The 23,795-nt window shown below is 41.6% G+C and overlaps 2 protein-coding genes across 2 annotated transcripts; both read left to right on the forward strand.

The window, feature by feature from the left end:
• The first annotated feature begins 6,449 nt into the window (after positions 1 to 6,449).
• On the forward strand, positions 6,450 to 17,177 carry fhdc2 (FH2 domain containing 2). Its single transcript, XM_008420007.3, has 12 exons — positions 6,450 to 6,962; positions 8,042 to 8,590; positions 8,687 to 8,748; positions 11,158 to 11,260; positions 11,503 to 11,588; positions 11,786 to 11,886; positions 12,170 to 12,240; positions 12,392 to 12,499; positions 13,637 to 13,707; positions 14,123 to 14,240; positions 14,328 to 14,492; positions 14,585 to 17,177. The coding sequence occupies exons 2-12, from the start codon at positions 8,150 to 8,152 to the stop codon at positions 16,457 to 16,459; spliced, it is 3,201 nt and encodes a 1,066-aa protein (XP_008418229.2). The 5' UTR covers positions 6,450 to 6,962; positions 8,042 to 8,149; the 3' UTR covers positions 16,460 to 17,177.
• A 2,076-nt stretch (positions 17,178 to 19,253) lies between these two features.
• On the forward strand, positions 19,254 to 22,918 carry LOC103471172 (rho-related GTP-binding protein RhoG-like). The gene is made up of 2 exons (XM_008420008.3): positions 19,254 to 19,409; positions 20,025 to 22,918. Exon 2 carries the CDS (start codon positions 20,054 to 20,056, stop codon positions 20,627 to 20,629), a length of 576 nt encoding a protein of 191 aa, XP_008418230.1. The 5' UTR covers positions 19,254 to 19,409; positions 20,025 to 20,053; the 3' UTR covers positions 20,630 to 22,918.
• The last annotated feature ends 877 nt before the right edge of the window (positions 22,919 to 23,795 follow it).

A 23,795-nucleotide genomic window follows, 5' to 3' on the forward strand; every position in this document is an offset into this window, starting at 1 on the left:
TCACCCTTACAGCACAAGTGGGGTTGGTAGTAGCCTTTTTTTTTTTTTTTTTTGACTAACTGAAGAAGAAAAGATATGGAGTCGGCATTACTCCAAGCAGTATGGCAGGCGCCTAAACAGAGCACAGCCCTGGCCAATATAAAAATCTAAAACAACTGTTCAAAAAATACTGAGTTATGATGTATGAGTGACTAAACTCAAATGTCTCAGAAAATAGGTCAGGCAAACCTCTCTAGTTAGTGATGGCTGTCAGGACACCTCTTAAAAGTTTAATTTCAATGTTATTCTTAATGCTCAAAATAAGTAGTTTAAGTAAAAAAAAGAACCAGCTACTGAAAGAAAGAAAATAATATACATTATAGAGTACAATTACACTGGACAACAAAATGTACAACCAAGTTAGGGGGAGTCTGCTCTTGTTAAAATAAACCCTCAGGATGCGCTACAGTTTGAATGACCACAAAATTGTTTAGATCAAAGCATATTCATGATGAGACCAAAACTGTAATGATTTTGTTACTTTTTTATAGTTCTGGCGTGTAAGGTTCATCTTTACCACCCCTTCACCCCCTGCCTTCTCTTCCAGATAAGATTGCTGAGTCGAGCCACAACAAACCTCCAATGTTTCTTATGTTAGAAATGTTAGAAATGGTTTCACAAACTCAGGGTGAGCTAAGGACAAATGCACATGCACATCCCACTGCTCAGACTTTTATTCGCAGACAATAAAAAAATCACCGTTTTGCACTGCTTAGCATCAGTCATATCAAAATAAAGCAAACTGAATTTTGCGATTGTATTATTACCACACTTTTGCAAGGCACTGTACAAACTGAACATTTAGCTTTGTTTTTTCATTTACCAGAAGAACCCGACTCCCACATTCCTGCACCTGATGCGTGAGTACAAGAAACCGTTTCATATTCTTACCCGAGCAATGTCATTTTGGAAAGAAAAGGTCAGGAGCAGCGGTATGCATTTTTTCCATTCACAAGAGAGAAAGTGAGCATATTTCTCATCCTCCTGAACATTGTTTTCAAGCTATTAAAAAGTTTTGCAGCACTCATTAGTTAGCAGCTGTGACGTCTGCCCCAAATGTCCAGTCAGTCGCGCCACAGCTACAGCGTCAACAGGTTCCTATCCACAGCACAAAAAAGTGGGCCTTGGCTCAGGGGTTCTGGGGCCCAAGGGTGCCTTGTTTTACCAACAGCTCCAGTGCTGCAAGACAAGGCACTGGGCATTGTTATACAACAAGCTGGTGAGAATGAATAAGCTTCAGCAAAGTGAATTTGAGTGGAATTGATGGGATGAGGACAACAGCTAGGTTAATCCTAGACGGAGACCCCTTGGGACTTTGCTCTCATGGTCCCTTCTGCGTTTCCTTTTCAGCCTTAAATGTTTGTTTGAAAGTCTACGGGAGATGGAGAAAATGTAGTGCGGAGACTGGGCTCTGTGGGTTCAGGAGCACAGCAGGTTAATCTCTGCAATCCCAACACGAGGGGCAGGACAAAACATAGTGGGGGTCTCCCCACATTTTCCTTCTTTGCAAACCTCTCAACCGCTAATCTTCTTCTAACTTCCTCCTCTTTTTGTTTCTGCTCTCCTCCCTGTCAGCGTGGCCACCCTCAGGCGCCGAGCCAACAATCCCACTGTCTCTCGGTGGGTGACATCACTCATTGGCACAGGGAAGCAGGCCTGGAATAATTAGGTTTGGATGGTTGAAGTGACCGTCTGTGTGTGTTTATGCGCTTGGTGAGTTTTGGTTGATGCAGGAGGGATTCTGCGTTACTCAACCTAAAGCACGTAGACCACGCAGTCAGCACTCATATGGAGTCCACTGGAGGAATCCAACAAATAGAGTTTCTCCAGATCATATGATTGGAAAGTCTCATTGGAAACTAGGTCAAATAAAAATGTTTTAAGAGTTTACAACAAGTTGGGACCACAACGTGTAGTTTTTGGTCAGCGTTTAAGAAAAAATGTAAGTCTCGTTTCAAAATGTGTAGTTGAGTTTGTTGCAGTGGACCCCCTGCTTTAATAAGTTTCTATAGACTTTACACAAGACCAACGCGGCGAAGTCCATTCGCTTACTACGTTTCTTGCTATACACACACAGCCTACTTAGGGAGAAGCCTTTGTTTGACCGATGCGCTTTGTCAATCTCTATTTAGTTGCTTCTTTACAACAAGCTCGGCCCTTTGAATATTAACTGTGTGATCCCTCTAGCCACACAAGGAGCCGCTCAGACCCCCTATCAGTGCATCCCAGCTTCCCTGAACTCTGTGCTAATGCTTTGTGCTCAACATCATGTTGTCATAAAGACTGTGCTGTTTCAGGGATTAAGGGCGAAAATCACTTTATGTTTCTTGAAATGTAGTCTTACTACCTCGAGAATGCTCTTAAAAATCAATCATAGAGTGCTACGTATAAAATATTCATTTCTTTCTAATTTTTTTCCCATTTTGTTAGATTAGAGCTGCAAACTTTAACCATGTGTTTTGTGCATAACTGGTAAGTGGAAAGAAAATTATACACATCTTAAAAAGAAGGTTTCACAAAGAAAAATCTGAAAAGTGGGATATGCTGTATTCCTCCCCCTTTTAATGTTGCTCTCTGATGTCCATGTGGGTGTTATTAATGATAATTGTAAATGCAGCTGGTTTTTAAGTAAATTACTGAACATTCAGACGACAAAGAACAAGGGACATACAAGGCAAATAAGTAATAAAGTTGTGGAAAAGTTTAGAGCAAAGTTGAGGTATGAAACAATATCAAAGGCTTTGAACATTTTATGGAGAACTAACTGCTCAATCCACCATGTGGAAATAGACAGTGCGTTACACTGCAATAAGACCAAGAAATAACTGTCCATCTAAATAGACAAAGCTGTTAGAGCATAATCGGTGACAAAGTCAAGAGGGTCGCAGTGACAATGAGAGGATCCACTGCTTAGGTGCTTAGTTGTGCTTGACCGTCATAGAAGAGGAGGAAGAAGAAATTTGACAGGGAAGTCGTTCGAGTTAATACAGGAAAATCTTAGTAGACAACCTGTTGGTAGATGCAAAATACGTAAGATCAGGCTAGGGGTTCATCTTCCTGCAGGACAAAAACGCTAAACATGCAACCAGAACTACAACAGGATGGTTTAGATTAAAGCATATTCATGTACATTGTGCCATCCAAAGTCCTGGAATAGATCTCATTTAAATTATGTGGCAGGACTTGAATAGAAATGCAAATGATTTCATATTTCTTCCAGTAAAATACTTCAAAACCCACAAATGATCTTCCTTCCACTTTACAATGCGTTTCTACTTCGTGTGGGTCTATGACCTAAAATCTCAACAAAATTTAAGGCAGTTTGTAGTTATAAAGTGATAGGATGTAAACAAGTCCAAGAGGTAAGAATACTTTAGAAAGGCACAACACAAAATGTTTAGATCTTAGATGAAAGAAACGGCACAGCTGTAGCTCTGTTCAGTCCGATGAGCGCAGCAGCTGAATTTGTTGAAGACAATGGATGGGTGGGTGAGTCCGCCGGGCTGTTTTTGTGGGCCAATAATCCATTTTATTGAGTCTCAGGAAATCCTAATTGGAGTCGGAAATGGCTCCAGTGGCCAGATGTGCGAAGACTAGTGAGGTCAACCCTTCCCCCCCATGGAGAACTGACCATAGGCACCTCAGCCTTTCCTCTTCCCTGCAGAGTTTAAACCGAGTAATACAACAAATTATGCAAAGCCACATCAACACAAACCACATGCATCCTTTCTGTCTATCCTGGGGCCATTTAATGCACCAAAAACATAATATGATGTGCACACATACTCAGCCCAGCTCAGTCTAAGACAACAGAACAAGATACAGACCTGAATAAGGCTTCTTGTCTGCAGCCTTAAATAGTTTTCTGTACAGTACAGAATAGGGTATCAAAAAAAAAAAAGTCAGAAACTAACCAATGTGTGTTCACATATGGTTGCTTGTGCACATATCCTTGCCTGTCTCTTATTGTCACTACTTATCAGGTCCTCTGACCAGAGGCAGAGATCTTTGTTGGGTCATTCAGGACAATTGCGCATGATCTGAGTGCAGCTGGAAGACCAAGAAAGATCTGAGAAAGCTGGGTTGGATTAGGAATGCCACTCCAGACCTGCTATCCCCTCAGTCTGGAATAAGATCCAGGTGTGTGTGTGCGTGTGTGTGTGTGTGTGTGTGTGTGTGTGTGTGTGTGTGCGTGTGTGCGCGTGTGTGTGTGTGTGTGTGCGTGTGCGCGTGTGTGTGTGTGTGTGTGTGGGGGGGGTGTGCGTGTGTGTGTGTGTGTGTGTGTGTGTGTGCGTGTGTGTGCGTGTGTGTGCGCACAGCTTTCCTCTTGCACAACTACACACATGAATGTGGTTAGTTCCCCCACAGAGCAACAGTCACTCTGACCTATTTCACTCAAGCATGGAAGTGGCCTAGACCCAGAAGGCAAACCAGAGGCAGATCAACACTAAAACCCCTCACTCATAGCATCAATACTTCCACATGGGACAATTTTACTGCCTCTTTCACAAACTATACGGTGCATCTGGAAAAAAATAAAATAAATAAATCTATTCCATTGATCTAGCCACATCCGGATTCATTTGTGCGGCGTAAAAACCAATTTCGGCAGAGGTCACTGCAGAGAATCTGATTACCGTGTCAAAACAGAATATGCAAAACACTTTTTTTTTTTTTTTTGGTGTATTTTGATTTCTGGGATTGTTTCAGAGTACTGTAAAAACCAGTATATCTCCAACATGTGCTTAAAGAAGGGGAGGTGGGAGCTAATAGCGTTCACCTTTAAGCAACTCTTCCAGGACTTCAAAGTGAGATTAAGGAGGGGAGACGATGAAGGGCTAAAGCTGGCCGCCGTGGCTGCAGCAGCCCCACTGATCTAAGAGCTGAGCTACAGGGCAGTTGGCACTGCGGTCTCGTGTTTACGCCTTATGTCTCCATTAGGAAATGAAGTATAGCAGATTTAGACATCAAAGAAAGGCCACACATAAGAGAAAAATCTCAAAGCTCTCTTTCCCGTCTTGGATAAATACTTGCAAATGTTACAAATGAGCACCTTCATTCATAAAACGATGAGCCAAGAGAGAGACACACAAACACCGATGTTCTCTATTTCATCCAGCCAGAAGACTGTTTGTGTGTTTCCAGTCCAACCCATTTTATTGAAACCAGTGAGGGAAGCCAAGTTAAGTCCCTGCTGTTCATTAATCACTGTTGCAATGTCCTCGCTACATAAATGCTGGCATTATAGGTGTAATTGTGTCAGGTTGTTCAGGCCCTTCATGGACTATAAAGCTGCTGTCTCTCATCAGAGGCATTTCCTCGTATTCTAAGTGGTGTACCGTACTCTGAGGAGAGCGCGGCCGGACAGAAAGTAAAATTTCCTGAGAGAAGTTTATTCTGGCAAGGCGCACCATAACATACCCCACGGATAAAGCACAATAAAAGCCAGATATTTGGGGTCATAACCTGCTAATTGCTGCAGTCCCACACGTGATGAAGAGGGTCTGTCAGCGCGGCCTGTGAAAGCGGCTACCTGAGCCGGAGCCGCAGAGAGCTAGGTGGCGTGGGCCAGGAGTGCTCCATCACCTCAGATGAAAGGTCAGCGTCATGGGTCTGTATCTCACCACCTGGGACGTTTCAGCACCCTAAAGGGACTTCTAGCCTCTTAGTTTTCATGCATGTGTCATTCTTGCTTCAGGGAGGAGATGCAGACATCATTTCCCATGTCTGATACCGATCTGCTCCTTCTCTCAGTTTCTCAATAGCATATCCCTCTAGGTACAATCAAGGTTCTCTGCACCAAATATATTTCACCGATTTGATGATAAACCTGAAACAGAGACATATCATGTTGTCTGCACAATTCCCGACATTAGGCATGCTTTACAGTGACTTGCAAAAATAAAAAAATTAAAAATCACACCCATGGAGCCTTTTTACAACCCTCAGTCTTATTGAGATCTTATTTGATTCAATTCAAATAACTTTATTTATGTAGTATATTATACTAACTCAAAACTCAAAGCAACAGGTGAGACAAAAAGGATACAGGATATCACGCATTGCTCTTTATTGCAGGACACCTGCTATTAACTTCTCCACTTCTTAGTCTACACACTAATCTACTCTGATAAATCTTTCAAGCCTTCAAAAAAAGCTGAAATTTACGTATACATTTACTATAGATACAAATTATGTGACTCCTCCTGACAGTTTGTCAGCGTAAAGGCTGAACAGAAACACACAGCTCATGTTTCAGATTTATTGCTGTAAAAATTCCCCACTTCATAATTCATACTTTTCACTTTTGTTAGCTAAAACTTCATTTAAATTTTGATTGAAAAAAAAAAATGGCGTCAACTTGACACGATGTGAAAAAACGTTTAAGGGGTGTGAATCTTTTCCCAAGGCAGTTAAGACTGCAGTCTTACTTTGGACTGGCAGGCGTTGCAAACAACTAAATTAGACTTTAAAACATGGAAATGCTTTCTTATTACTATTTTTAAAAAGGTATATTGTTTTGGAAGTCGTAGCCACAGTACTTGGGTTGGCTGAATATTACTTAGAAAGTCACACGTTTCATTATAGATATCCCATACATTCCCGTGGATGTCGAGACGCTGAAGACTGACCTTATACCACCTGACAACCCTCAGTCCGCCCATGGGAAAAATGGGAGGATGCGGGAGAAAAGCGCATGTGAATGTGGGGGTGCGCGCCTGCGCGCTCGCGATGGAGCAGTGTGGAAGTTTCCCTACAAGTTGAGGAGGACGCGAGATTGCAGCGAGCGGGACGCAATAAGTTGTTTTTTTTTTTTTAGGAATAAAGGAATTTACAGACAAAGTGAGCGTAAGAGAATGGAGCCGATATCGGTGGTCGTGGGTTTTTATGTCGGCTTTTAGACTCACTTCTGTGGCCATCAGGTAAGTCAAACAAACAACCTGACTTGGCTCTGAAGCAGAAACGAAAATGAGCAAAACTGTGATTTTTATTTTTACTTAAAACTAAGCTGAGATGTTGTTGGGTATCTTACATTGTGCTGGAATAAGCAATATTTCGTGGAATACTACTTTACAACAAATGGCAACATGTAAAAAGTTTATTTTAAACTATTTTAGACTGTTTTACTCTTTTTCTATCCCCTGCAACACATTAAGGAGAGAAAAAAAAAGCACATGTAAAGTAATAAACGAATTTTCTCGCGTGATATTCTTCAGCTATGAGGATGCAGGTCCCATTAAATGGTGTCTAGATGCAGATCTCATGAATTGATCAGATTACTGGCTGTGGCTTTTGCAGCGTGCTCATGCGGATCTCCATGAAACAGATTGGTCATCAGATTGGCCTGTAGTTTTCCGAAAGCTATGACTCATGGCAGACAAGAGATAAAGCCATTGTATGTTAAACGCCGAGACAAAAGATGCATAATTAATCCGATTTTTACTGGAAGTAGAGAAAAAAACGTGTCACTGTTCCAGTCTAAAACTTGGATGTGCGAGAGTGTGTATGTCTTTCAGATGTTGGTAAGAAAAGTGTTGCTCTGTGGTGCTGCTGCTGACCCTTCATTTGTTTGTTTGGTTAACTTTGCGTCTTTGCTTGTCTTTGGTGTCTCCTTGTTTTATAATTAGAAAGGAAGATCTATGATGGAAGAGTGCCTGTGTGTGTGTGTGCGCGCGTGTGTGTGCGCGTGCGTGCGTGTGTGTGTGTGTGTGTGTATGTGTGTGTGCACATGCAATGAGGTGAATCTGAACAGGATGAGACAAGCTGTTCAAACAACCCACATATGGGAAGAGCTCATCTTGCCTTCCTTGTACTTTCTTGTAAAAATACTTTGATATCTCCAGTGAAAGTTGAGTCACCGGCTGGATTTTTAGACCAGGGGGGTCTTTTGCACGAGAAGCAGGTTGAAAATAAAATAATAAATGAATCCACGTTTCATGCAAGTCATCAGCATTTTAGCTGGTCTTGATTTCTTGATTTCTAATCGGTTTTTGTGTCCTAGACTTTATGGATTGAACGTGGACCAAGAGCAAAAAGACTTTCTCTAGAGCAAGGCCGCAAAGCCTGCTCACCTGTGGTAACCCCGTCCTCTAACTACCAGACAGCCTCTATGCACATCAACCTGACAGTGACCGTCAAGGAATCTCATGCCCTTCATGGAACTAAGCCCACCGCCGATGCCGTGGTAGCGACAGCCATGGAGTCACGTCAGGTGCAGGCTGCACCTCAAGGACCACCTCCGCCTCCTCCTCCCCCTCCACCTCCTCCTCCACCACCGTCTGCATCCTCCTCACCTTTTAGCCCGGCAGATACTGTACGTCAGAGTCGGCTGAGGAAGCTGAACTGGGAGCGCATCCCCAAAGAGAAGGTGGAAGGCAGGAAGAGCGTGTGGAGCGGCGCGGCCCCCGACGAGGATGAGTTTCCTATTGACCTCCATTCTCTGGACGAGTTGTTTGGGCAGAAGGACAGCACGCCAAGGGACAGAACTGTGACGCTGAGGCGACGTTCGGCGCTGCTACGGTGCAGATCCCCACAGGATAGCCTGGGAGAGGTCAGACCGTTTAAATGGCCACAAACCTTTTGGCAATTTTTGCTTGGTGTTCCTGGTCTTAAGTGGTTTATATATGTGTTCTATGCTTCTTCACAGATTTTCCTACTGGATTCCAAGCGCAGCATGAACATAGGAATATTTCTGCGGCAATTCAAAATGTAAGATTCGTAACTCCTTTATAGATTTGAAGTTTTTAACTGATCAAAGCTAAAGATTTACTGCTGCTTTCTTTCTATGTCACTGAAACTTTATTAGTGGTGATAGTTGTGTTAATGGGGTTCATAGCAAGCATGCACCCAATATAGTGAGATTTATTGCATCCATCTCAGCAACAAGGTTTTGTTAAAATTAGCTTCTTCTGTTTCAGCATGAAAAATAATTTAGCTATGATTTCTTAATAAGTTAATGAGCATTTTATGCTGCAATCAAACGAGCGTCGCTATAACTATATTACAGGCACAGATTCTGTATCTTAAATTATAATCTTAATTGCAGTCCAGAAAGTTCTGTGGGAACTTCTGTACAGTAATAGTTTGAATGCATCTAATATATTATGCAGTTTTTGACTTATTTATCATTGCAACTGGACTTTAAGTTGAACAAAATGTTTTTACAGTACTACAAATGTTTTTTTCTTTTTTGTCAGACTTAAATGTTTCAGCTAATCATATCTAGTTTAATATGAAAGGCAACCAGAATAAATGTAAAATGAAATTTTGAAATAAGTGTTTATTAAAAACTGAAAGAAGCCTAAACCAACTTGCACCAGTGTGAAAAAATAATTCATAAACTGGTTGTTCCACCCTTGGCGGTAACGACGGCTACTGAGTGTTTGTGGTTACGGTCAGTGAGCCTTATGCAATGCTGGGAAGAAATTTTGGGTCACTTTTCTTTGCAGAATTGTATTATTTGAACAGTTTGCAAGCCTGTTTACAATCATGCCACAGCATCTCAACTGGGTTTAAGTCTGGATTTTGACTAGGCCACTCCAAATCCTGTCTATTGGGTGTTTTTTTGGTTTGTTTTTTGTGCCACTCGGCAGTGGAACCGTTGTGTACTTTGGATCATTGTACTGTGACATAACCCGGCTGCACTAAAGCTTAAGATCACTAACTTGTCTCTGGATATCAAGAAATTGTCCAGGTTTTCAGGCACCAAAGAACCACCAGACTACTTGACTGATAATCTTTGTCTGACATAAACGTTTATTTGACCTGGTATATTTCAATACCAGGTCAAAAGCATTAGCTTTTTCTGCATTAGCACAGAAAAAGCTAATGCAGAAAAAGTATTTTGTGAACTTTGTGTTTACACAAGCATACGTAAAGAAAGTGCCTTACAAACCTTGCATCTTAGCTTCACCCCCCACATTTGGTCAATTAGGTTAATTGACCAAATTAACCTAAACTAAAAGTGGGTTCAGAAAAAGAGGGAATACCAATGTTTCCAAATGGACCCAAGGAATTAGTACTTGACTTGAACTGCGGAAAGTAGCCATATGTCAGGCGTTAACGGGTGTTAGAGGTGTAAAACCCCATCAGTGGGGGATGTCTGCTGTATTGCCAGGGAAAACTAAGCAGCTGGAGTTTTAAGGAGGCCTATGAGTAAGTAGCTCTTTAGGAGACCGAGGTGACACCTGCTGATGCCCGTAAAGAATGGCTCATCTTAAATCTGCCCCCCTGCTGACTGAGAATCCACCAGTGGGTTGTCTTCGTCAGCCATCCCCTAAAACCTTCTTTGTGTGGTTTAAAGCTGCACCTATTATGATGGAAGGAGTTGTTTCATAACCATTTAGGTGAGCTTAAATACACTAACCTCTAGGGCTCCCTGAACTATTGTGTTGACAATTATGCAATGCTTGCTCACAGAGTCATGGAAAGTGCCAGGTTTCAATGCTGCCATGCCACCATGAGATTCTCAACTGGAGATGCTTTCTTTTCTAAACGATTTGTTGGGACTTGCAGGAATAAACTTTTTTTTTTGTGAAAAGACTTAAGTATTTGTCTTGTTTGGCGCCTGTCACAAAGAGTGACACAGTAAAAGTTTTGTTAGCCCAATTGGGGCTTAAACAAAATCTGGTTTGGTGTTTTCTTTGTCTTATAGAGACTTAAATATCATTTAGTTTTTGGTTTTTATGTACGTCATTGCATTCTGGGTTTTGTTTCCAGCAGATTAGCTGTTCAGAAAGAACGTTCCTCCAAAATAATTGATTCTTTGACAGTTTTAGATAAGGATAAGATGAACTGGTTGACGAGAATTACTCTCTGATCATCGGTGGCGGAATGTAACAGGAAGGGGAAAATAGTGAAAAATTACTGGAATAGTAAATCCTGGTCTCATTCCAAGAAAGTAAAGCAGGGGTTAAACGGCTGTCTCGGTTTCAGTCCCTCCTCATGACACACCAAAGTCCTCGGTTGTCTCCTGAGCATGTCTGCCTTTTGTTTGTCTTCTAGGCACTTTCTTTTATTATTGCTGCGTCAGACTTTTCGTCTTACGCAGCACGCATCCAGTTTTCTGTTTGTCTTAAGCTGGCAATGTGAAATGAGCTGGTGCATTTCTTTCCGCAGGCCGGCTAAGGAGATCATTGAAGATATCACGCACGGTGTTGGAGATCGTTACGGAGCAGAGAAGCTCGCAGAGCTCTCCAAACTGCTTCCTGACAGCGAGGAGGTAAAGGGTTTAATCTAGCGTGCAAAGACAACGACTGACAGTCTGCTTCCTCTTCACCTCCCCCCACGCTGCTCCTCTTCACTCATCTGGCTTTAGTTAGGATGATCAAAAGTTTGCCATTACACCACTTTGTATGATGTGGTCTGTTTCCAGACGAAGATCCTGCTGAAATATATTGGACCTGAATCTTAACAAGTTGTTTTTTTTAACAGCATATATCTTTTTTTCTTTCTTTCTTTCAGGAATGTCGCCTTAGGAGGTTCTGTGGAGAACAGAGCTGTCTCGGAGAGCCTGATCTTTTCATGTTGCTTTTAGTGGAAGTTCCCAGGTACCCTCACCCCCCAACAAAACATACAGATGTACAGCCATCCCAAAACATTTCTGTTACTTTTTCACTCTGCCCCAGCCTTCTTTATTCAACCCTGTCATGTCTGTTGAACAGAAGAATGATCTCGAGTGCCTCTTTGTCTCATCAGTCAACCCTTGTTGCCGTTCGATCCGTCTCACTCGTTTTTCTTTCACCAGTTTTCGGCTCCGTCTGGATGCCATGATCCTACAGCAAGAGTTTGACCCCGCTCTGACCTCTCTGTGTGTGGCAGCCAGATGTCTGAGGGAGGCGGCAAGAGGTAAAGTAACAGCAGGGAGTTGTGTACTCCACCACCATTAAGACTTGGGACTGTATAGGCCTGCTAAAATTCTTGTGTTTAGACTTGAGTGGTTGTCAGGCGCCACGGTGGAAGTGAGATAAGCTATTTAGCATTCAGGCTAACTAGAAACCTGCATGCACTGCTATTTTTGGGGGGGATAAAAGTTGCTGACTTGTTTCATGGCCTTGATGTCAGCTGGATACACATTAATTGTCATTGCTTAAGCCCTGAGGCACAATATTGATTATCTTTACACTCCTAGAATTGCTGAGCTGTCCCGAATTGCACTCCATCCTCCGTCTGGTGCTGAAAGCAGGGAACTACATGAATGCAGTGAGTAGCCAGCCAGTCAGTCGTTCAGTTATTGAATGATTCTGAAAATGCGAGATCAGCTATTTTCAGCTTATGCTTCGGCTGTTGATTGTTTGAGGTTTGCATTCGAGGTTTTCATCCGTTGTTTAAAGTTGTCTGCGTTTCTTTTCAGGGTGGATATTCGGGGAATGCGGCTGGTTTTCGAATTTCATCACTCCTCAAATTGGCAGACACCAAAGCCAACAAGCCAGGGATGAATTTGCTGCATTTCGTTGCTATGGTAATGTTCTGAATTGTATGATAAAGTTGGGAGGGGAGATGCTTGTTTCACCAGTGGGGAGAGTTGGTAGCACTATTGCCTGAAAACAGCAATTTGAATACAGACCAGGGTACTTCAGGGAGGAGTTTGCATATTCTCCCAACATATGTGGAGGTTTTCTCCCAGTAAAAGGCGTCATTCCAGCTTACAGAAACACGTGCTGGTCTGTTGACCATTGTAAGTTGCACGTATTTGTGAGCGCATTTGTACATGGTTGCCTGTCCTGTATGTCTTAGTGCTGACAGTAGCTCTGTGCTGGACTTATAGCCTGTCAAAGGTGCACCTGGACAGGGGGTACATCTCCCCGGATTACCGTGAGGTCTTTGTCTGCTATCATCCTTTTTTTTTTTTTTTTGATATAATCATAAGAGTACAATGGCACATAATACCTGCTTTGATAGTCACTGACTGTTTTAACTTGAATTTATAAACACAGTTTGCAACTTTGTTTATAAACATCCTTTGGTCTTTTAATGTATCCAGCTGGTGTTTATAGATCCTCCTGAAACGAATGTGTATAATTCTTGCGAAAATGCAGGTCAGAGGTCAGCGATAGTGGTCATTACTCAAACCTGTTGACATTAGCTGTTGTTTGATCTGGCTTTTATTAATTAGGCTCTTTCAGTTTGGGGGGGTGGATTTACTGGAAGAAACATTTTCAGTGACGTGATGTGAGTTTTGAATCCCAACCTCAGGACTTTTGCTGCATTCTAAAAGAAAAAGAAAAATTCCATAGGTTTGTTGAGGGCCAGTTTCTATCTGACTGTTTAATACTCAAGTAGTTTGTTGAAAATCACAATGAAACAGTCTAGACTAACAACTTGTCATCATTTGTACTCCACATGCTTGACAAATTGATGCCTCCTGCAGGTCATTGGGCCTACACTTTTTCACTTTTGAAAAGCTAAATATAATAAAAAGGTAGAAGAGCTCTTGTAAGGAGAAATTATTTCAGGCAGCAAAGTACAAAACAATGCCAAAGTGTTCTCTTGAAACAAAAAGGTCCACAGAGTGCATTCATTGTCATCTTTTTTGCAACTTGCGTATTGTATCCTTTCAGACAATGGAGAAGATAATCAATTGTTTTTGTCTCCACAGGAAGCTGTGAAAAAAGACCAGAGTTTACTTTCTTTTCCCAGCCAACTAGGCCACGTTGGCTCTGCCTCCAGGTCAGTCTCTTCCCAAACCTTGGATTCTGTTGAATCCTGGATTCTGTGGTGATTAGTTCTGAGGGAACATAACAAAGGCCACTCAGAAACAACAATATCTCCTTGTAGTCTGCTAAAACATTGCAATCCACTGCATTCTTTAATCACTCCCTCGCTCTGCAGCTGCAGTTAGTTGCTAGAGTGAAAGGGGGTTAAGACAAATCTGTTACTCCGAGCCAACAACTGAGCTAATGGGCTTTTCAAAACGGTGTATTTATCTAATAAAGGTTTGAAACCATGTCTGTATTTCCACTTTAGATTTTGCAAACACATTTTTTTACTCAGTTTTATCTCTTTTATTTGTATTTTAGACATGCAGTTTTTTTTTTTTTAGACATACAAGAGTTACAACAGTGCTTATTGTTTATCTCTGCAGGTTGTGTGAAGAAGCTGTGCTAGATGACCTGACAAAGTTAAAAAGCAGAGTGGCTGAACTGAAGACAAATGTAGAGAATGAGACAGAGATTAAGCAACAGACACAATCCTTTCTGGAGGTATACGTCACTGGTTTGACATCTGGTTTGAAATAAAGATCAATACGAATGAAAATCTGTGTCTGAAAATGTGTCGTCTGTGTTCAGAGGGCTGATGAGCGGCTGAAAGAGGCCGATGACGAAGTAGAGGGTATGAGGATGTCGAGTCAAGCATTGATGGAGTTTTTCTGTGAAGATGACAGCACTTTCAAGCTAGAGGAGGCGTGCAAGGTTTTTCATTTGTTTTGCCATCGGTTCCAAAGAGCCGTTCAGGTGAGATGCCTTGGAAGGTCACAAAAACACCTAACTGCTCTGTTGATCACTTTATAATGACCGAGATTCATTTTTCTTACATTTCTAAACAGGAAAATGAGGAACGGGACCTCAAGGAGCAGAAACGTCTAGAACGTCAACGAGAGATTGTGGAGAAGCGTCGGTCTCTTGCCGTTTGTACAGGGCTGGACCTTGGGCTGAGTCTTGCCAGAGAGCCTCACTGTCAAGAAAACCAGGATGAACTGGAGAGACTTTTAGAGAAGAACCTGAACTACACCTGGAATCGCCGTAGTCTTAGAACCGCTGATTCTCGTAGATTCATGCACCACATGCAAAATGACACCCATCTCAGCAGTTCGTCTATTCTCAAGAGTTTTTCTGTCTTGGGGAGTAGTCCGACATCCACTGGTTATCACTCAAACAGTTCCTCAGACCACGAAACCAGTGCTATACTTTGCAGTTCGCCAGAGACCGATGGCGGATGTTCCCCCTTTGACCAAGAATCTGTTCTGGAAAGAGGGATTAGAACATCAAAACGGAGAATGGAAGCAGTAAAAGACTCCCACGTTGCAGTATTTAGTTCTTCTCAACATGGAAAAAGCTTCACTATGAAGCAGTATGGGCCTGAGAGCATTTCTTACTCTCCACATGACCAACTGAAACCAACAGGACACAAAGAAAAGGCAGACTTTTCTCCTGAAAACATGACTTTGAACAGTTCTAGCATAGAGTCTGCTGCTGTAAGTACCAATACATCAGCCCAAGGTGTGAAAAGCCAGACCTCTGTTTACAGACGTAGGCCGTCCAATAGTAATTGTTCTGTTCAGAGTAAATCTGGAAGCTCTTCAGTTCATGAGTCCAATAACAGCTGTGGAACACTTTCTGACAGAAATACAAAGACTGGGACCAAATTACAATCATCTGCAGTGGAAGTATCATTCCAGCCACAGACAAAGTACAGTGCAACAGTTAAAATAAGTGCCACAACATCTGTACCCGATAAAAGTTTAACAAAAGATGGAGAAACTAGAGGGGTTTTGACCCCAGTGAAGGAGAACTGGATGCCCTCCAGTCTGCCAGAGTTTGGTCATTCACAGCCAGAGGAGGCCTCTGATTTGCCAACTGCAGATAAAGAGACTGCCAGGTCATTCCCACGTGTCGGTGAAACACTGGAGTGCCATACTCTGGTAAAAGGTCTGCGGTCATATGAGACACTAACTCCCCCAACCTCTCCACTTCCACGACCTTCACCAAGTCTTTGCTCAAAGTGGAGGAAGGAGAGGGATGTCAACCTGCACCAGGGGATTGCTCCAGTGTCTATTGCATCAAAAGAAGATGCTAGAACTGTGAAGACCTTTATGCGTAGTGGTATTGGGGCGAAGAGGGGGTTTGTGTCACGGACACTCCCTTCCAACAGCTCAGGCTTACCCCGAGTGCACTCCAAAACCGAGGCTTCCAACGGAGCTCCAGCGCCTGCTAACCCACCGCTTCCTGCACTCCCGTCCATTCCCCGCAGCGCTTCAGTTCGCTCGTCGTCTTCTGTTCGACCAACTATAGCTCAGGCGGAAGTGAAGCGAAGTACAAGCACACGGGAGAGAATCGCAAACGAGTCACAGATTGCAGAGAAGTCCGCTTTGACTCGGAGGTCTTCAGACAGAACTCCACAAGAGAAGGTCTGTGGCAGCACTCAGTCTACATTTATCAGAGGAGCTCCCACCCGTGTGTCCAAACGTGTTGCTCCGAACTCTGAGTGTCAACTGCCATCCCAGTCGCGGACGGCTAGCAGCCCGTCCTCAGCCACTGCCAAGAACATACGCACAACTGTCATCTCAGCTGCCCGCAGTAAATCAGCTAAGACAACAACCTGTGCCAGCAACTCACCTGCTAGCCCTAAAACTCCAGCTGCTTCCCGGATACCTGGTCTCAAAATGCCCCGGGCTGCTACAGCTCAGCCCTTGTGGAGATGATGGAAGGGCTTGCTGTGAAATTTTCCATGTCTGTATGAATTTCTAGGTATTTTTCAGTTCTAACTAAGCATTGAGTTGATTTGAATTAATCTTAAGTAAAATCTTTTGTCTATTTGAGTGTCTGGTTTATATGTTTGATTTGCCACTGAGAGCTTTTGAAATACTTTACATCTTGTCTTTTACACATTTGCAGGGTAGTGCATTTTCTACAATCTACCTCTTTTGACACCTGCTTATGTCCTTTGCAGGCAGTAGGACAGCAATAGAAGACCTCTTCCAGTAGAACAGCCTTAACACTTAGAGGAACATTTCACTTTAGGATGTTGTTTTAATTGATATTCTGGGGTAGAAATGCAGTTTTCAAGAAAGTAATCCAAATGTTATGCACACTGTGGCCTATGCCTGAGTAATCAGTGTTTTGAACTTGATCCTGGTACTATATTGAACAGTTAATTTTGTTGCCAACTGGCCTCAAGAAAAAGCTGCACTTTACAAAACTGAAAAGAGGCCTAAAGAGATGGTTACTGTATTTTTATTTTATATAAAAATCTATAACTTTATTGAGTATAATTATTCACTTTGAGATATGTATTTGTAAAAAAAAAAAAAGTCAAAGAAATAATAAAGACATTGTTGTGAAAATAAGTGTCTTCAGTTTTTGAAAGACTCTTGTATAATATGCACAGTGCTTTTTCCACATTTTGTCCCAATACAACCACATATATCAATGTATTTAACAAATAAAGTTATAGAGGTTTAGCCTTGCCTCCAGCAAGGCTAAACCTTGCTGGAGGCAAGGCTTAGCCTCCAGTTGTAGAAACTCTTTTGGGTGCAATCAAACGTGTCTTTGGAGAACTTTTTTGAGTCTCCTAACAGATTGTCTTCCAGTAATGTCTTGAGCGTAGTGCCCTCTGTCTTTCAATGTTTATGACTATGTTGCATGCTAACTAAGGAAAATATATTTCTGCTGTGTTTATATTATAAGATATTTCTGAAATTTTGGTTTCATCTGATTGGAGCAGCTTTTCCATATGTCTTCTGCATCCTCTTTATTCTTCATAACGAATGGCAAACTTGAAGTCTTGTGGTTTCCTTATAAAGTCCTGATAAATTATTTTTTGGTTGTAAAATGGCAAAATATGAAAAAGTTTAATACTATGTCGAGGCCTTGTCATGTTTGTGCTTGCATTGAAAATTTTTACTCTCCATTCATCCACAATAACAACCCCTCTTGTGACCTTCATTTCCCCCCTCCCTCTTGTTTAAAACTGCCTCTTGCTGCATCTCTTGACACACTCACCCCCGATTCTTTTAGTGACTGTTGCCATGGAAATGCTATAGTTGTCTTGTGGAATCTCCTGGCAGAAATGGAGGGGTGTGCGAGGCCTGGGGTGGAGGGTGACTGTGGGCATAGGGTCCCAGTGGGAATTCTCTTTTTATAGCCTGCAGTGACGCCAAAACTTCTTGGGAAAGGCAATAAACCGGTGCCTCTTTGTGATCTGGAGTCTGCACTTGTTGGTCAGCAGTTGGCCTTTTAACCTGCTGCGGTGCTTAGAGATGACATCATCACCAGCATTTCCAGGACAAAACACCTAAAATAGAAAACAGGCCACTTTATAGAGTTAGTTAGTTCTGCTTTAATGTGACATTATGGCAAAATAGGGCTGATGAAGTGATGTTAAGGTTTTCAGACTGGGTCTGACGGGATGAACTCCACCATACTGGGAACAGGTTTTTTAAAGGCCTACTTTGTTTGTGTCTAAAGCAGGCTATAACACAGTGCCTTTATTGACAAGAATAGGTTGCTCAAGACATTAAGTGCAATAATACCAAGTATGACTTTTAAAGTTTGTCTTGAAATATTCGCAAAGCTAGTTACATGACTTTATTTGACCTCTTGAAGGGATTAGCATGCATGTGAAATGAAATTGTGTGAAATAAGCCAGAGAAGAAGTCAATGGTTCTAATCGCATACCAGACATATTTTCATAATCAGGAATTTTGAGAAAACTTAATTTTAATATAGTATACTCCAAAGTAAGCTGATGCTGCAATCTGAACCATTATATTGTAGTTGTGTTTTGATATTTTTGGGATGTTATCCTGCTGAGAGATGAACCTTCATTCCATTTCAATACTTTTGCAGCCTTTAACAAGTTGTCTTCCAGTATTGTCATGTATTTAACTCAATCCAGCTTACCATCAACTCTGAGCACTAATATTCTCTAACAAACTTCTGAAACCATCATGAAACAAATTGCATTTATACTGAGATAATTACACACAGAATCACAATTACTCTATTCACTAGTTAAGTGATTTCTGTACGCTGGTTGCAGTAACTTTTAAAGGTATCAACTTAAAGGTGCTAAATCCAAATGCATGGCTCACTTTCAGATTTTAATTTGTAAAAAGAATGTTAAAAAGCACATATACTGCTCCTTTTGCAATTAAGCAATCATTTGTGCTGGTAGCTATATCATGTAAAATCTTAATGAAATAGACTAAAGTTTGTCGATGTAATTTGACCAAATGTAACCCACAAAATACAAACAAGCATAAAAGAGTAGTTTTAACATTTGCACACTCTGTAAATAAAGTTGTTTTATACCTTTTTACTCATTGATGAATTATATTTTCTTATATAAATAAAAATAATAATATTCTATGTGAACATGTGCAGAAAACTGAAGTTTCAGATTTATATGTTTCATATTTTAATCATTTCGATGGATTTCACAATCCTTAAAGTTTGGATAAAACAAGTTTAAAAGTCGATCCAAAAAAAAAAGACTAACGTCGCCATCTGGAGGAAGAAAACGGCTATCACGAAAGTGAAACTACATTTACCAGCCTACGCTACCTACGTCGATTTTACGTAATGGGCAACTCCCCGGATGCGGCTGTGATTGACTATACCAGGCAAGAAAAGATCGAAAGCTAAGTGGCGGTAAGTCACTAACTTATCCATATTTCACTTTTCACAGCAAATGATTACGTTTGAGGTACAGATTAGAATAAAACATATTTTTGGGTAACTGTTAGACAAGTAAGCTCGCAGAAATCAGCCTTTTATAAAGTGTTTTGAAATTAATGCTCAGCTTGTTTGCTAATTAGCTAGTCCGTTAGCAACAAACGAGCTAGTTCCTTAGCTTGATTCTAGTCATTGGGGGAACGCCTAGTGTTATAAATGAAATATTAAGAAGTAGATAAAGGTGCGTGTTGCTGCCGGTTCCTTTATTATCCACTGATTAAGTACAGTTTTCTCGACTGCATTAGATATTAAACAGCTAGAAATAAGGCACCTCTGTCTGGTTAACGGTAATTAAAGCTACGCCAAAAAGCTAACGGTAGCTTCAGTTAGCTCAGCTGCTAAGCTCAGAGTAAAACTACTTATTTTCTGGGATGTGCTGTCACAAGTTTTCAAGCTGGTAAATTTGTCGTTTTGTTCCTCCTTTGCCACCGTAAGATCATCATGTCTTGACGAAGAAATGTATCAACATTGTAACTTTTTAGTGTTGTTATCTGGATATGTTTAGGTGTTTATTTTCTTTTCTTTTGCCAGGTGCTGCAGCCCCAGTGGTCGTTGGCAGGATGCAGACCATTAAATGTGTGGTGGTGGGTGATGGGGCAGTGGGTAAAACGTGCCTACTTATCTCTTATACCACCAATGCCTTCCCAGAAGAATACATTCCCACGGTGTTTGACAATTACAGCGCTCAGATGAGTGTGGATGGCCGCAATGTCAGCCTCAACCTGTGGGACACGGCGGGCCAGGAGGAGTACGATCGTCTGCGCACTCTGTCCTATCCGCAGACCAACGTTTTTATAATCTGCTTCTCCATCGGCAGCCCTTCCTCCCACGCAAACGTCAGGCACAAGTGGCATCCTGAAGTGTCCCACCACTGCCCCAACGTTCCCATCTTGCTGGTGGGCACCAAGAAAGACCTAAGAGGCGACGACGAAACTGTGAAGAAGCTAAAGGAGCAGGGTCTGGCCCCTACCACCAACCAGCAGGGCAACGCGTTGGCCAAGCAGATCGGAGCGGTCAAGTACATGGAGTGCTCCGCGCTGAAGCAAGATAATGTCAAGGAGGTGTTTGCGGAAGCCGTGAGGGCGGTTTTGTACCCAGTCACGAAGAAGAATCACAAAAAGTGCGTTCTGTTGTAATGAATGGTTCCCAGATTTGGACTACGGAGAGGGATGATGGAGATCCACGGATGCAAAAGAGAGGCTGTAGAACAAAGGATGCCATCTAGTTGCTTCCAACCCACCTCTGTCAATTTTCCTTACTCATCTCCTGGAGGACCTCACCGGGTTGCCTGCATCCCCAAAGTGACTGTTTCAAAATGAAGGCAACAGACCGTATAATTTTAACTTTTTATTTACACCTTTTAATTTTTACACCTTCTAGATTCATAGATTCTGTGCTTTAAAAAAAAAAGAATGATTATCATGGTTGCCACAAGCCAAAACTTCCTAATCAACCAACCATTCCCTGTTTGACTGGAGGAAGCAGATCTGTGTTTGTTCAGGTGGAGAACTAGTGACTACCTCATATTCTCACCTAAGTTGCATCTCATTGAGTCTCAAGCACAGTTGCCATCAAGATCCTTTGAGTTGCCAATTGATGTGTAATGAACTGCCAAGTTTGAGGTCAACAACCTGATCTCGAATCTTGAAGTGTTTTAATTTCAGTCGGCTTGAATCCAGACAAGGTGTTATGACTCCTGGACAAATGCCGTCGCCTCTTGGCCAAATGCACATATTAATGGTTCAAATCCCAGCAGTTCCTCTTCGGCTCATTCTAGTATGTCGGAGTTGTCTAGCAAGTTGCACTTCCCGCCTCTTGCTGTGCTCTCTTGCTTCCCTGCGAGTCAGCGCTAATGGCTCTTTTGCAGATAAGCTGGACCCATTAAGAGCTGCCCGCTTTCCTAATAGAGGAGCGAATGTCGTAATTTTACCAAACGATTACATTCTGGTGCAGCATTCCTCAAGTCAACGTAGTCAGGAAGCCAGACTGCAGTTTAGCTTTCTTCTGTCTTACATCTGAATTTCTCAGGCTTACTTTGAGTGCCATTAGAAACATACTTAAGAGTTCCTCTTTCATGAGGTGAGGTTCAGGAGAGTGTATTAGTTGTGAATTTACTCTGTAAATGATTTTTTTTTTTTTTCTTAATCCTGAAATGTTTTTAACTTACATGTGCAGTTATTGCCAAAGTTGAATATATTTTTTCTTGTAATAGCTCATGTTTATTTGATCAGTAAACTGTCTGTGCGCTATTTTTTTTTTAATCACATGATAAACTAGAGCACCATAATGCTTCCCTTTTCAACCACGATTGTCTAGGGTGAACGGAGAACAACCACTGTGTAATCCACTCATTGTAACATGTAATGCCATAATAAGTCTCACTGGTTCACATCAGGCGATATTCATGTTATCCTGTATTTTATGGTTTAACTTTTAACTTAAATTGTAGCTTTGTAACCCCACTATACAATGTTGATCGGGTGCCTTATCTAAACCAAAGACCATTAAATCTTTGTCTAGCCCCAAAGGCTCGCATTTTACTGCTAAAAGTACTACCAGAAAAGTTTTGGCACAAACCCAAAAAACTCAGATTTATTTTTGTAAGCATCTTTGTGCCTCGGTTCCTTCCAGCAATGACTGTCTCCTTGCAGCGTTTTTTTGTTTTTTTTGTTTGGCAAGACAGGTGCTAAACTGTCTTCATGCACAGCAAGACTTGTGTGCATTTGTGAAACGGGGTTCTCAACTCTTAACAGATTGTGGTTTACATCCTTGCCTCGCTTGGTGCAGTGAGGGCAAAGCGCAAGTGCAACTTGTGCTCGTAGTTAACGAGAGCTGCGTCTGTGTTGCTGCATCACATTAGATTATTTTTTATATATTTTTCTAAAGTATTTTTTTATAGCTCTTTGTGCTTACAGCTAGCAGCAATAATAGCAACCCTTATGCTTATTTTTATTTACACTTCCATCTGGGGTATTCAATACTTTAACCTAGATTGTGGCTTGTGCAGAGTCTAGAATAAATGAAGAGCAATAAAAAGCATGAGGTTTTGTGCGACAACATTGATGCGTTTTTAGATGTACTAAAAGACGCGTGAAATTTCCCATAAGGGTCTGACAAGGGCTGTATGTGTGCACAATATTTTAAACTGCTATCTGTGGAAAACCTTTTGTTTTTTTTTCTTTAATCATGTCCCCAATTTACTCGGATAGTAGATGTTAAAGTGGAACATACACCTGTGGGCTGTCTGTATCTGTGTCCTGGAGCAATATGCTGCCGTGTGCGTGGTACTACGCTTTTACACTGGGAACTTGATTTGTAGAGATCTGTAATTGTTTTATAAATAACAAAAACATATTTGTATAAATGAACTAACAGTGAGATGATTTTAAATTATGCCTAATAAAATGGTGCCTAAAACCAGCAAAGCTTTCTTTGTTTCTGAATCCTCCTTCCTCTCTCTGTTCCTTGCCTATTGTCAAGTACAGCTAACTTTCCTCTTACTGACGGCACTGAGGAAATAATAGAGTAGGCTACTCCTGCTGAGGCGCAGAGCAAGGCTTAGTCACAATGACGCACAGCTATCCATATTTTTAGCTCTTTAAACCACATTATGTTCCTATAGCGCACATATGTACATGTTATATTTACGGTTTCAGTTACCACATCTGAACATAAGATGGAAACAGTCTCGGGCCAAAGTTAAGATAACACTGAGTAAATTTTTTTTTTTTATATACACATTTTAAAGCAAATTTATATCTACTACACACATTCATATAGAGAAAAAAAATCAGGGGCTTATAAAGTCAGCCTGCCACAGCTTACGTGGAAATGTTTCTTTGACCTTTTTGGGGGTGGCGGCTCTGACAGATGACAGATGTGTTGAACTCAGTCAAGGACTCATTACAACATCACAGTCGCGATATTCAGAACGCATTTCCTCTTGTGGTCTGTCTCTGAAAGCTGCACAGCGAAGGCAGCACTGACAGCATGTTTACGGCTTGTAAAATTTATGTCGTCTTGTTTTAGTGGGAAATGCATCGTTTAGAGAAGTCGGTAAAGTACGAATTGTGGAAACGTCTACTGGTTTACCGAGCAGCATCACAGCTGCAGTTCCCATTGAAACAGTTCCACCGTTTAGCCACAGACATTAGAGTGTTTCATTGGGATTTTATGGAGTAGATTAACACAGGTAACACTTAATTATGAAGATGAAAGAGCAACATTTTCAAAATCTTTCATGAGTAAAAACTGAAAAGTGTGGTGTGCCTGTACAATCAGCCCCCCTTACATTAAACTCCT

Source organism: Poecilia reticulata, chromosome 10 (assembly GCF_904066995.2).
Source record: "Poecilia reticulata chromosome 10, P_reticulata-male-v2, whole genome shotgun sequence".
In the NCBI taxonomy this organism is placed as follows: domain Eukaryota; kingdom Metazoa; phylum Chordata; class Actinopteri; order Cyprinodontiformes; family Poeciliidae; genus Poecilia; species Poecilia reticulata.

What these genes read in the sequence shown, in the direction of transcription:
- LOC103471172 (XM_008420008.3), top strand. Translation starts at nt 20,054, where the DNA reads ATGCAGACCATTAAATGTGTGGTGGTGGGTGATGGGGCAGTGGGTAAA.
- fhdc2 (XM_008420007.3), top strand. Translation starts at nt 8,150, where the DNA reads ATGCACATCAACCTGACAGTGACCGTCAAGGAATCTCATGCCCTTCAT. An exon ending in TGCTTCCTGACAGCGAGGAG is followed by an intron (nt 11,261 to 11,502) that starts GTAAAGGGTTTA and finishes TCTTTCTTTCAG; the next exon opens with GAATGTCGCCTTAGGAGGTT. An exon ending in TGCTGCATTTCGTTGCTATG is followed by an intron (nt 12,500 to 13,636) that starts GTAATGTTCTGA and finishes TTGTCTCCACAG; the next exon opens with GAAGCTGTGAAAAAAGACCA.